Raw genomic sequence first — 14366 nt, 5'->3', positions numbered from 1 at the left:
CCTAAAATAGCATTTCAGCAGCCTCTCATGAACCACTGTTTTATATACCATACCTTCGCCCCACCCTGCATTTCTCAACTGGAGGCGATAGAAATGCAGACAAACACGTATGCACCCACGCACTCGCATGCGCAAGTCCACCCTAAAAGATTAGTCACAGACAGACAAAAGGAACACCCTACAAACAGGAATGAGGCAGCATATTGGCTACAATTAGTGTCTCAACATTTAGGCAGCCTATGCTCCCCTGTGTCAGTATTTTTTATCTAGCAGTATATGATTTTTTTTTCTTCCTAAAAGACTCTATCAAAATTCAAGCTATGCTACGTATTTTGAAAATCATTCACTGCTTTTTTGCCCCATGCTCATCCTCCAGTTTTAGGAGATCCACTTTCAACAGTAGCCGACACAGCTGCCAGTTAGGCTGGCATCCTTGCAAGCTTCCTAAAATGACATAATGAATATTCTTGCCAGGTACTATGGGAGAATTTTTTTTTGTTTTTTTTTTTGTTTTGTATCTCTGTTTTCCATTCATTGCTGCTCAACTTTTTTCTTTTTCTTAGTGACAAAAAACCAACAACAACAACAACAAAAACATAGCACATTGAGGAAAATAGTTGTACCAAAAAATCTACTGCAAGCCTCTTCACACTGGGTGGAAGGCACAACTGAACAGCACCTGCATTCCCACTCATTTGCAGGAAGCCCACTCCAGAACCACAGCATTCAAGCTGGTTACATTTCTTGAACTTCACATGGTCCCTTTTTTCAACTTAGGTAGTAATTTTGGGTTCATTCTGACCCCCTCCCACAGTGGTCTCTGTCTTGTTTCTTTTTTCTTCCATGATATTCTTACACCTGCTGGGCTTTGCTGAAATGGAAATCACTGCTTCAGTTATTGACATGGGGGCTTCCCATCTTACTGAATCTGAGCATTTTTAAAAGGAATCCTATATAATAAAAGCCTATGCCCTGGCTGGTTTGGCTCAGTGGATGGAGTGTCGGCCTGTGGACTGAAGGGTCCCAGGTTCGATTCCGGTCAAGGGCATGTACCTTGGTTGCAGGCACATCCCCAGTAGGAGGCGTGCAGGAGGCAGCTGATCGATGTTTCTCTCTTATCGATGTTTCTAACTCTCTATCCCTCTCCCTTCCTCTCTGTAAAAAATCAATAAAATATATATTTTTTTAAAAAGCCTAATATGCTAAGTGTCCAGTTGTCTGGTTGGCCATTCAACCAATCAAAGCATAATATGCTAGTGATATGCTAAGGCCGCTCAACTGCTTGCTATGATGTGCAATGACCACCAGGGGGCAGGCAGTCGACCGGTCGACCAGTCACTATTATGTGCACTGACCACAAGGGGGCAGATGATCCGACTGGTAGGTTAGTTTGCTGCTGGGGTCTGGCCGATCAGGACTGAGTGAGATGGGCCAGACATGCCCTGGAGCCCTCCTGCAATCCCTCCCTGGCTGGTCAACCACCTGTGTCCCTCCCTGCCCCGATCATGCACCAGTAGGATCCCTTGGCCTGGCCTGTGCCCTCTTGCAATCTGGGCTGAGGAACCCCGCCCTCCCCTGCCCCCGCTAAGTGCACAAATTTCATGCACCAGGCCTCTAGTAGAGATATAAGACCTCTTTCAAAGACAATTTCAAAGGGAAACAGAAACAGGCCAAGGGAGCTGATGTAGAGTTATTTCTCATTTTTGTTCTTTACTCTTTCTTAAAGGAAACAGGGTACACAGAATTCTAAGCAAGCAATGGATGCCCTTCTAGCAAGAAAAACTTTGGAGAATCATTCCAACTTCTGCAATTCATATTTTACTAATGGCCCTCACCAACTACCTCTAAAGAGGGGGATTTAAAGTAAGCCCTATAAAGCAAAGGAGCCTATTGCAAAATCTGAAAGAAAAAAAAAGAAAATGAAAAAAGAAATCCCATAGCCCTAAGTATTAAATGGGAGGAACCACTAAAGCTCTTAAGTGAAATAAATCAACACACAGGCTTCGAGCACACTAATTTATAGTAAATAACTGGGAGACTCTAACTTGAGAAATTAAAAAGTTGTTTCATGTGTTAATAGGGGATATCCTTTGGTGTAATAGAGGACATGAGCAAAACTGGACTATAACATTAACATTTAAAATGATCCCACTCATTCTGGAAAGGAGCCAAGAATGGGGAACTTTGACAGTAGGATCAGGAAACCCTTGAAATGAGAAAGATTAATAATCACACAGGTGTGATCAATCATGGAAGAACTCAGAGACAAGAGGAAAATCATCTTTCACTTGCTAGTAGCAAATGCCTCAATCCCTTCCCACTGCTGGCAGGCTAAGACTCTGACTCAACACTGCCCTGTTACGCTCCCTTTATGATCTGAGTCATCCCTTTCATCTGTCAACCCCCATCCACATGCCGGCCCCGCTGCTTGCCAACCCTGCACAAGCCAGCCATGCCAAAGTGCTCGTGAGCTCCCAAAGAGCCTCAGTGCCCTTTGCTGCATTGCTCTTCAACATCTGCTCTACAATGTCCAAGTCTCCCACACCCCCCTCGCCAGTTTTTCTGGATCAATGCCTATTCAAAGGAGAAAGTTCATTTCAGCCAAAATTATTTAACATTGTTTATCACCTAGGGATGAGAGTAGGGCAGACTTTCTTGCATTTTTTTCTTTCAATGAGCATATATTACCTTTGTAAGCATGCAATTAAGTGAAAAGGGAAAGAGGTACAAAATTACAAAGGCTCAAATGAATACATTTCCATATTTCTATCAAGTTTAATAAACTCAGGTGAGGGATTCTCTTCCTCCTAGGCTGGATCAGGTGAGCCTTCTCTGTACTTCTGTGGCATCCTGTACTCATGATAAACACCCAGACTATTTATCACAATATACTATAACTAGAGGCCCATTGCATGAAGATTTGCGCAATAGGCCTTCTTTCCCTGGCTGCCGGCACCGTTTTTCCTCCAGCACCCGGGACCCAGGTCTTTGGTCTGGCCTTTGGTCCAGCCGCAGCAGAGAAGCCAAGCCTCGAGGCTAGGCTTCTCTGCTCCGGCCGCAGCGAGGCTTGGCTTCTCCGCTCCAGCCGCAGCGGAGAAGCCAAGCCTCTTCAGTCTTCAGTCTTCGCTCGGCACCTGCGTATGCAAATTAACCCGCCATCTTTGTTGGGTTAATTTGCATACTCATCCTGATTGGCGGAGTGATGACCAATTTACATATTTCTCTTTTATTAGTGTAGATTGCTGGCTATGTACAAGTCTTTCACTGGCTCGGGAGGTTAGTAAACTACAGTCTGCAGGCCAAACAGGGCCCTGCCCCCTGTTTTGTAAATAAAGTTTTATTGGAACACAGCCACACTCATTCATTTCGTATTGTCCCTGACTGCTTATGCACCACAACTGCTTAGGTAGAGTTACACAGATAATATGGCCTAAGAAGCCAAAAACATTTACTCTTTGACCCTTCATAGGAAGTTTTTCAACCCAGCAGTCACATTCCTCAAAGAAAGGGACCTTGTCTGATTTCTATATCCCTAGTCCCTAAGCTAGTACCTGGAATGAGGAGGTGCAAAGGAAGGGATAGCGTCCTGTAGAAACTGTCACTCCCAGAAATCAAATGCTCTTTGTGTCTGCTTGTGTTCACTGTGCCAAGTACCTTCTTAATCCTTTGTTCTCTGTGATTATAATTTAATTTAAATAATTCATACATAATTATTATACAAAATTTATATAGGCAATATAGTTTTTAAATGTTTCCGCCAAACTTTTCACTACTGGTAATTTTCCCCCAGAGGAAAATAACTCTAGTTTTATTATAAAAGCCAACAGAATATTGGGTATAGAGAAATTTATTTAAAACAATGAATAATTCTCTCTTAATAAAACAAATCTATTATATAAATTAGGCATTGTTCTAAGAAGAAAGGAAACTAAGATTTGTTAAGTACTACCATGGTCTTCTAGCTATTTTGACTAAGCTCTCTCATTCTGCCATCACAACAGGCCTATGACAAGGGCATTATTACCAGTGTCCATTTTATAGGTGAAGAAACTGAGGCTGAAGCAACTAGTCCAAGGTCAAATGGCTTAAGTAGATTATAAATCCAGGTCTGATTAAAACTCATGTTCTTTACTACCAGCACCCCCAATAAACTCACAGAAACAGCCCTAGCTCATGCAAATAGAAACAATTCTCTGCTTTATGTTAAATTGTCACAGCTCACAGCATTTGTCTCCAGGTATTCGATACACTCCATGTATAGGGAGGCACAGTGTTATGGAACTGGGACAGGCTTTGCTGTTATTTCATGGTTATGTGACCAAACAAAAATGACTTGTAAAGTACCTGTGAAAAAATATCACAGTCTCTTATTTTTCATAGAATTTTATTGAAAAGCTGGAAAAAGTCAAGGTCAACCTCCTAATTTTAAAAATGAGGAACCTGAAGCCCAGAGAGGTGACGTGTCACTCAAACTAACAAAGCATGCCGCTGAGCCAAGCGTGGGCAGAGCCCAGTCTCCCCTGTCTCAGTCGCTCCATCCCAGCTCCCATGGAAAACCTCATCTCCGGACAGGGCACCCTGATGCACAGGAACACGAGGCTCTCCCCGCCAGCCTCGCGAGTCAATTACTGCCGAGCAAGACGATAAGGTGAACATCCAAGTCCTAACCTCGCGGTCATTCTGTCTGCCTTCATTCTAGGCCAAAATGCTTACAACATAAAGGTTTTTTTAAAAATCAACTCAACATTTTAATTGAGACCAACTCAGGCTTCCTGTCAAATACTCATCCCTTTTATAATTTATGAATCAGAATAACTGAGAAGCCAAACCAGTTTTCCTCCTGTCCCAACCGGTCTAACCATCTTGAAAGGACAAGAATGATATGAAGTAAAATGGCCTCTTCAAACAAATGTTGTCTGCCTTGTCCAGCTCAAACCGGAAACCGTACAACTTCTAGTTTTCCCTGAAGACAGCCAGCACCTACCCGCTGCAGCACATTTCACAGGGCCCAGGGCTGCACCTGGTCCACCGAACTCAACAGGTGGGCTCGCACGAGGGCAGCACAATTTCTTGAACTTTTACCCATTTGGTCTTTGTCTTCATTGCACTTGTGCTGGACTGTACTTCACCACCACCTCTGAGGAAGGGTGTCATCGATAAACAAGAGCCTGGAGAGGGCCTGGAATCTTGGGACTGACCAGGGAGTGGAGCCCAGGACCCAGATGCAACTGTGGGGGCAGCTGGGCATGGTGGTGAGAGTGCAGATTCCGACCCAGATGGACTGAGTGTCGGAGCTTGGGCATTTTCCCTTGGCAGTCCTATGACCAGGTAAGTATTTCACCGCCTGGGACCTCAGTTGCAATAGCTGTGATAGAGGAGTCACAAAACCTATCATATAGGTTTTCTATGAGTCCAAAGTAATGTGAAGAACGTGCTTCGCGTGGTAACTGGCACAGGTTATTATGATTCATTAATTTTGTCATCCATTTAAGCAGCTCCTTGGGGGATTAAGTCTGTTGGAAAGTAAAGTTTGACTGTTAGAATAATAAAACTGTTTTCAAAAGGGTTTTGACATTGAGAGTCTGCATTATTCATTGAGCCTTATCCCTGACTGCTCCAAGCGAAGGGGTATTCAACTAGTTGTACGTCCTGTCTGCATAGCCAGCACCAGAACAGAAACGGTGGAGGCGGGACAGAGGTGCCCAGGGGTGCTGCTGCAATCACAGCCAGGGGGCGCCGGAGGGGTTCTCCACGCCTTCTGCGTCCTTCACCTGCGTGGGCTGCAATGCCCTTCGCTTTGACCTCCAGCAGCCCACGGAGGATAGCAGCACAGAGCCATCGCCCAGACGGCCCACCATTATTCATTCATTCAACATACTATTTCTCTGATCAAAAGGAAAAGAAGTAGGTTTGTTCTCAAAAGCTAACAACACCCTATACCCAAAAGGGTGTTTACGTTTTTTTCTTGAACTATCAATCTCCTAAAAACACTGTGCCCACCTGACGATGTGACAGCGAAGTGTGGCTGTGCCGTTTGCTCCCGCAGAAAGCACTAGTGTGCAGCACAGTCCACAGGATGGGAGAAGGGGCAGCCGAGCCCCAGGGCAGTGACCGAGGAAAGGGCCCCCCCTTCCACTCGGGGTGCCTCTGACATCCTGGCGACATGCGAACTGATAGGTAGCTCGCCAAGGTATTTCCTCAAATACAACTCAAACGTATTCTTCAACCAATGCCAGACCATCCCCCTGAAAAGTACTGCTCGCTACTGTGAACCAATTCTCCTGGGACAGACCCCAGGAGCCCACACAGGATGTGGCCAGACGTGTGGGAAATAGACATGGAGAACATACTAGACAATCTGAACCTCAGCAAGAAGAGAGAGAAACGGGGGCAGAGACCCTTTCAAGCCAGAGCAGCTGCAAAGCCGCCAAGTGGGAGTCCTTGGGCGTCTCCCGAGCAGTCCTCAGCTGTGCTGCCCGGCCCGCCCACCCTCCGGTGGCAGGATGGCCGGCCTCCGACGACCAGCTCAGGAAGGACATCCTCCTGCTGCTGACGCGTCTGGGATCACAGCACTTAGGAACCAGGCGGGGAAGCCCTTCTGAGGAACAGGAGAAGCAGTTGTTCTGCTTCCGTGGTCCTTCTGCTACGTGTTAATTTTCTGTCAGTGTTCGTGGTCCTGAGGGCCTAGCCTTGTTCAGCTAAGCCAGGGCACCTGAGTTCCATCCCAGCCCTAAGGCACGCCCTGAGGAGGTATAATTCACAGACTATCCAAAACATGGCTTCCCATTAACCACTGACTCAACAGAGCAGACTTTACAAAGCTTTTCAGGGACCACCAAGTCCTCCATTCAGCATTCCCACTCTTTCTCCTCTCTCTAAGCAAACGAGCGAAAGACAAGATGAAATGAGTGGTCCATACACAAAACCATTCCTCCGGACTGTGCCCGTGTGGCTGCATCTTTAAGACAGACTCACGTCCACATGAGCAGCCAAAGCACATTCTCCAGGCAGCAGACTGAAAGGGCAGCCACAGGTGTTCATCTCAAAAAGTGACCAACTGTCCAGTCACCGCGGAAACATCACTGACAACAGGGCACCTAGCAGCCCTGACTATGTCAATGGGTGTCATGAATCCTGCAAAGGGGACTCTACACTCATCCTCCCCAAAACTATTTGACCTTGGAAACCATCTCCCCCACAACACACTTTACAAGGTCTATTTCTGCAGAATATGAGCGATCACAATGCAAATTATAACACACGACAATCTTGGGATTTGAGTCCTGTCACCTCTGGCAATCTACATAAGGGAGAAAGGCTGCTATTCATGAATATCAAAGAGTAACCCAAGTAAGTAAAGGAATCTTTTTCCTACCTTTGATCAGAGAAAATAAAAATGATAAATATATTTCCGTCTTCACAGACGTTATAAGGGCTAATTAGTAACAGATGGACAAATATCAAATACTCGTAGGAAATGATATGCAGAAGGTCAACCACAACAGAAAGGAATCACTGTGTCACATTCAGACTTCTGGGGAAGAAATGTAACTGCACTGCAGGTCCTCGCCTCTCAGCAGGAGGTCACTCAGTCAGCCCAAGTCCAGGGCACTTACGTACTCTAGGAAATTGCTTACAAAGTGGCCTACATACCCCCCAAAAGGGAGAGCAGAGACGAGAGCAGATATAGGTACACCCATGTTCACAGCATCACTGTTCACAACAGCCGAAAATGTAGGAGCAACCCAAGAGTCCATTGACAGATAGACAAATAAACAACATGTGATACATACATACAGTGGAAAATTATTCACCCTTAAAAAGGAAGAAAATTCTGACACCTGCTACAACATGGATGAGCTAAATGACGTAAGCCAGGTACAAAAGGCCAAATCCTGCATGGTCCCACTGAGATGAGGTGCCCAGAGAAGTTATAGAGACAGAATGGTGGTTGCCAGGGCCTGAGGGGGAAATGAGGAGTGAGCATTTAATGGGGACAGACATTCAGTGTTGGAAGATGAAAAGGTTCTGGACATGGATGGTGGTGATTGGTACACAACATTGTCAATGTACTTAATGCAACAGAACTGTACACTTAAAATGGTTAAAGTGGTCAATTTTATTTTATTTATATTTTATCACAATTTTAAAAAGTGTATCTTTATGTCTTAGCTTGAACTGTTCGATTCTATTCCAGTTCTACCAATGACAAACCCAAGAAGTGGATGGGGGGAAATGGGCGAGGTGTGGTTCCGTTTCACTTAAACACTAGTGGCATCGCTCTGAAGAGAACCCTGCTTTAAGACTTTGGCAGAAGGTAATAGCACCATCTTTTCCTTCCTGCACATGCTCAGCCTTATGGAATATAGCCTCAGGAAGATCTTCTCCATGGTCCAGACCTCGGCACAGTGTCTTCTCTCCACCGGAGAGACTAGTCCTCGCAGTGAGACATCCCTTCTCCTCAAAGCTACCTCTGAGTGGAAGGTACAAGGGACATCACTCACCAAAAAGGAGTGACCATACCTTCCTACCTCAGAGTCAACTGCTCCCTCAACCTGTGCCTTCAACTTCACACAATGGTCAAGGCAGGTAACCCAAGTTCTGTCCTCATGCAAAAAGGTTCGCTCCCGCCCGGATGGTGTGACTCAGCAGTTGAGTGTCCACCTAGGAACCAAGAGGTCACTGATTGATTCTGGGTCAAAGCACATGCCTAGGTTGTGGGCTCGATCACCAGTAGGGGGTGTGCAGGAGGCAGCTGATAGATGATGTTCCTCTCTCATCGATGTTTCTATCTCTCTATCCCTCTCCCTTCCTCTCTCTCTAAAAATCAATAAAACATAATTTTTAAAATATATTTTATTGATTTTTTACAGAAAGGAAGGGAGAGGGATAGAGAGATAGAAACATCAATGAGAGAGAAACATCGATCAGCTGCCTCCTGCACACTCCCCACTGGAGATGTGCCCGCAACTAAGGTACATGCCCTTGACCGGAATCGAACCTGGGACCCTTGAGTCCGCAGGCCGATGCTCTATCCACTGAGCCAAACCTGTTAGGGCAATAAAACATATTTTTTTAAAAAACATTCGCTCCCTTTGTGTCACTACCCAACAGCCAGCATCCTCGTCCAGGCCCACTGGGACCTTATCTGCATGTTGGAGAGAATGGCACAGCTTCAGTATTTAATGACTACCTGGTCACCTACTGAGTCCCAAGCCCCAGGGAAGTGACAGTACAGGTGCTGTCTCTGCTCTCAATGGTTCAGAGTGTAAGAAAGACAACACTGAGAAATAAAGAGCTGTAATAACTGATACATGGATGGGCCCTGCAAACACAGAGAGACCTGAGGCTCCATTTAGTTGTTACTCTCTCTTCTAATTGGTCAAGTGTGGGAGTTGGGCAACGGGAAGAGAGTTACTTGCACTGGAAGAGACTAGAAGTGTGGGGCAGGCAGGAGACTGCTGGTGGGGCCAGACACTGAGTTGGAGATGAGGGTGGAGATAAGCAGGAGCAGATCTACAGGGGCCTTGTGTATCATGTTACAGAATTGAAAATGTATCAACAACTTTTAAATGGAATTAAAATGTTAACAGAAATTACACCTTATTTTGGCTTTTGCTTTTTGCTGCTGATGTCAGAAATATCAAAATATACCACCTATAGTTGCAGGCTACTGATCAATCATTGAGAAAGAGGTTTAAAGATATGGATGAACCTCAAAGGAGAACGATTATCCTTGTCAGTCACAGATAACTTGGGATGAACTGCTGTAATCTCCTACCTAAGATCAGTTTCCCAGGTATTTTAAAAAGTAGGAATAGAAAGAAAGGAAATTTTGAGAAAGAGGGCATTTTAGGGAACCTGGAAAAACCACCTAAGATGCTGAATAGCTGGGTGTGGTATGGGCTAATGGAAGAGGGTTCTGAAAGTGAGAAAGCAGAGTAGCCGGTGTGTGTCCATGGCTGGGTTGGCTGGCTGCATGCCACGAAGACGGTCATTGCCAGGGCTGATGTTAATGACGTCCTGTGAACTCCCATACTTCTTGTTTTAAAGGTCTAAAGTTAATGGTTGGAAAATTGTGCTTGGTTGTATAAGGCACAGTAGTTGTCTACGTGATGCAGAAAGGACCCAGATGAAATGAGTGTCTCAAAGCGCACACTGCTGAGAGGGAGCCTGCAGGCCGACGGCTTCATTCAATCCCCACAAAGGCTAGTGCGGTGAGTATCATCTCCACTTTGGAAATGAGGTTCTGAGAGGTAAGTCACCCCCGAGCTTCACTGTGGTGATGTGGCAGCACTGGGATTCAGTCAGTGCTGGGACTCTGCCCGGGCCCTCTGCGCTGCGCTGCGCTGCCCGCTGGGCTCCCACCTCTGCCAGGGCCCTCAGTCGAGCAGTGCCTGCCTGCAGGGTGAAGGACACCCGCTTCTCCACACGTGGTGAAGTTGACTGAGACGGTGAAAAAGCCTGCACTGAAAATTGTTTTAAAAATGTCTTTTTTCAACCTGGCCAGGGTGGCTCAGTTGGTTGAGTGTCATCCAGTACACCGAAAAGTTGCTGATTCGACTCCTGGTCAGGGCACATACCTGGGTTGCAGGTTCGTACAGAAGGCAACTGGTCAATGTTTCTCTCTCATCGATGTTTCTCTCTCTCCCTTCATCTCCCTCTTCCTTCTCTCCCTAAGCAGGTCCTCAGATGAGGATTAAATAAATGACTACTTTAACAAAACCTAAAGGAACCCAGCTTCTTTACTGCTATGCACAGCTACTATTTCAAACACTCAATATCTCACTGTGGGGAGAACTTGGGTAAAGTCACTCCTGTAGTTCTCTGGCTCAGTAATTTCAACAGCCATCATGGGAATGTATCATGTATGCGGAACATTTTGAGGCCTCCAATCTCTAAACAGTTAACTCAATAACAGTCCATCACCAGTTACTTCATTGGCTTTAAAGGAAATGCAGTTCAACTTGGGACAACACGTGTGCTGAAGCACAAACACACTTCTAACAAAACGCTGAGTGACCACAAGACAGAGAAATCCTATGAACAAGCAACATTTTTCGTATGTTTAAAAATGGTGGGAAATGTCTGCCTACATTTCATTGCTTTCTTTATGTTTTTATATTTATTTTATTGATTGATATTTGGGGGGGGGAGGGAGAAACATTGATTGTTTTTCCACTTGTTTATGCATTCATTGGTTGCTTCTTGTATGTGCACTGCCAGGCAATCAAACCAGCAACCTCAGTATATGGAGATGATGCTCTAACCAACTGAGCTACCTGGCCAGGCCCCTTTATGGTTTTTAGATAGGAGATGAGAAATTGGGAGGGCTGACTCTCCTCTCAGTCCCTCCTTCCTGCTGGAAAATATTCCTCTAATTCCCTCCAGATCCCAGTGCAGGGAACAAACAGGATCCTGCAGGGCGGGTCCCATGAGAAAAGACTTCCCCTTGTCACCCCTGCAAACTGGGGCTGCACTACTCCTTGCATTCAGCTAGGGGCTGGGTGATGGGGTTTTTGCTCCAAAAGTTCTCTAACCCTGGAGCTGCCTGCCTCCCAGGGCTGACCCGGGTCTTCATATAGAAAGAAAGGATGAGGAGGGTCTCCTCAGGATCCCACATGGCGGGAGGTGGCTACAGCAGGAGTACTAGCTGCTCAAGGACACTCCCCTGTTTATAGGAGGCAGGAAGAAACATCGGAACAACTGGTGAACTCCCCCTTGGGTGACAGGACAGCAGCTCACTGGCAATGCCTTTTCCACGTGGAATGATGCAGTGTGTAGACTTTTGTGTCTGCTTACTGAAAAATTCTGTATCTTAATTTAGTTGGTGATTAACACGTGTAATATGAGCCAACACTCACTAAAATGCCTCTCCCCACCCACACGTAACCCTGTCAACACTGCCATTCCTGGGGCCTCCTCCTCAACCCTGGGAGTGGGTCACTGGAGCTGTGGGGCCACACTGTCTCAGGCCAGGGACACAGACGCTGGATTCCTGCCCCGTAGAGAGGACAGTCTCCTCCCCACATGCACCTGTCACTCCCCTGCTTCCTACCCTCTGAAAGAAAAGAGAAAGAAGGAAACTTATGTAGATTTTTTAAAAGTCAACATTTCTCACTAGCTGCTCTGATTCTGTCAATCAACTTTTAAATGTTAGCACTTGGGAGTAATAAGCGGTGGAAAGGACTTACAGAATTCGGGGTACAATGTTCACGGCCATCTAAGCATCACAGTCACTAACAGGAAACAACCCTCATGTTTTGCAGCAGGGAAAGAGGTAAACAAAGTGCGGCCTGCACGCGCCGTGGAATACGACTGAGCAGCGAAAAGGAACAGTCACTGAGTTACAGTACCATGGACACATTTCAAACATGGTGCTGGGCAACAGTAAGCAGACACAAAAGTCTACACACTGCATCATTCCACTTACAGAACATTCTGAACCAGGCCTAGCGCAGCTATGGTGAAGGAGATAAAAGCAACAGCTGCCTGTGGCTGGGCAGACCGGAGATGGGCTTGAAGGAATTTGAGAAAAATTCTGTATCTTAATTTAGTTGGTGATTAACAGGTGTAATATGAGCCAACACTCACTAAAATACATATGTGTAGTTTACTATATGTTAATTATACCTCCATTTTTAAGAATCTGGGAAATTGTTTTAAATGGGTCCCTAAAGATGAGGCCAAAATATCCAGTCTCTTCCTCCTTGCACTGGTCCTCTGGTGGCAGGAGGCAAAGGGGAAGAGATTCCTGACAGAGGACTCCAAATAACGGATAAACCTCACGAATGAAGCGTTTGCACACTCCCTGCAGTTTCAAAGTCGATCTCTAGGTCGAGCTCAGAACAGAGTGAACAACTCACACAGTTGCTATTTCAAGGCCTTCGGTTCTTCACAAACATGGTTACGGGTCATACATCAGTCCAAAACAAGAGCTGTTGCAACTGTACCAAAAGCAAACAAAACAGTCCCCTACCCTTGGTCTACACGCCTGCATAAAAAGGAAGAGACTCAGCACTGCAATCCTGCCTCCCAGGTGCAAGGGTGCACCAGGCAGAACTGGAGCCCAGGGCTGCCTCCGCAGCTGGCCGCAGTGTCAGGTCAGCCACGCCACGTGTCAGCCACATCCCTTAATCTCTCGCTCCAGCTGTGCAGTAAGTGAGAGGCAGGCCCCTCCTGAGGAGGGCTGCTGCAGGACTCAGCTCTGACATACCTAAGACGCTCAGCCCATAAACCTGCCACATAAACCTGCCACAGCCTCCTTCCACCTCCCTCCCTCCCCCATGAAGGGTGCCCATAGACACCCCCATCCCTGTTTACAGCCACCTTTTCTCTTTACCTGCCCCCTTCTATCAGCACCTGGATTCCGACCACTTCGGCCACCTTCACTTGTGGACAAAATGGGTGGGAAGCCCTCTTCCTGCGAAGGACAGAACGCCTGTGTTCTAACCATACAGACCTCCTCCCTTCTCCCTGACAGGACTCTGTGGTGGGCTGAGTTATGTCCCCAGCAAGATCTGGTGAAGTCCTCGCCCTAGTGCCACAGAATTTGACTGTATTTGGAGGTAATTAAGGTAAAATGAGGTCATAAAAGGGGAAATCTGCACAAACAGGCACATGGAGAGGGAAGATGAAGTGAAGACACGCAGGAGAAGGCCGTGGGAAGCTTCGTGGCTGGGGTGATGCATCCAGAAGCCAAGGAACACCGAGGAACGCACAACCTCCAGCAGCAGGAGAGGCCTGGAGCCCGACCTCCCTCAGAGCCTAGGGAAGGGCCAACCCTGTGCACACCTGTCATCTGAGAGGGTCTATTTCAGGTCCTCACCACCACGTGGCCGGGACTTCAACATCAACAGCACAGACTCCTGCAGAGCCCTCTCTGTTCTCACCTCACACTGAGCACCATCCTCTTATCTCCTCCACCACAGCCAGTTTCATCTTCTGAAAATGTGGAAGAGGTGTCATGGAAAGAGCATATATTTTGGAGCGGGGGTGATGCATTTTAGAATGCTGATTTGACCAGCTATTAACAGTGTGTCCCTGGCCAAGTTTCTCAGCATCCTGGTCTCAGTTTCCTCACCTGCCGGATGCTGGTGACAGGACTGCCTGGCCGGGCCACTGCAAGGGTGAAGCAAGCAGCCTGCTGACAGCCGCCAGCATGCAGCTGGGATGGGAAGGGCGCCTGGGACATGCTGTGACAACCCTGCTCAAAAGTCTTCAATGGTCTCCATCACCTGCCAGGGGAAGTTGGGACTTCTCTTCGGAGAACAGTGGGCTGTGTTGGTAACTTACAGCACCTCCTCTCCCCTGTTCTGCTCTACTTGGAACCCTGTTTTGTGCAGGCCCTCGGCACCCCACGTGAC

The 14366-nt window shown here is 46.7% G+C and overlaps 1 protein-coding gene across 5 annotated transcripts in view; it reads right to left on the bottom strand.

Annotated features, from left to right (window-relative positions):
- SLC22A23 (solute carrier family 22 member 23) overlaps positions 1-14366 on the bottom strand; it is a 179177-nt gene that overhangs the window by 148064 nt on the left and 16747 nt on the right. For 2 of the 5 annotated variants that reach the window (XM_023751385.1, XM_023751386.1), the window contains exon 2: positions 5083-5513. The exons of the other annotated variants lie outside the window; for them this stretch is intronic. In XM_023751385.1, coding sequence (XP_023607153.1) covers positions 5083-5154 — 72 coding nt within the window. In that variant the 5' untranslated portion in view covers positions 5155-5513. The remainder of the gene's footprint in view (positions 1-5082; positions 5514-14366) is intronic. 5 annotated transcript variants of the gene reach the window in all.

Source organism: Myotis lucifugus, unplaced genomic scaffold, assembly GCF_000147115.1.
Source record: "Myotis lucifugus unplaced genomic scaffold, Myoluc2.0 scaffold_21, whole genome shotgun sequence".
NCBI classification, from domain to species: domain Eukaryota; kingdom Metazoa; phylum Chordata; class Mammalia; order Chiroptera; family Vespertilionidae; genus Myotis; species Myotis lucifugus.
Note: the sequence above shows the minus strand (reverse complement) of the source record. Positions and strands in the feature narration are given on the sequence as shown.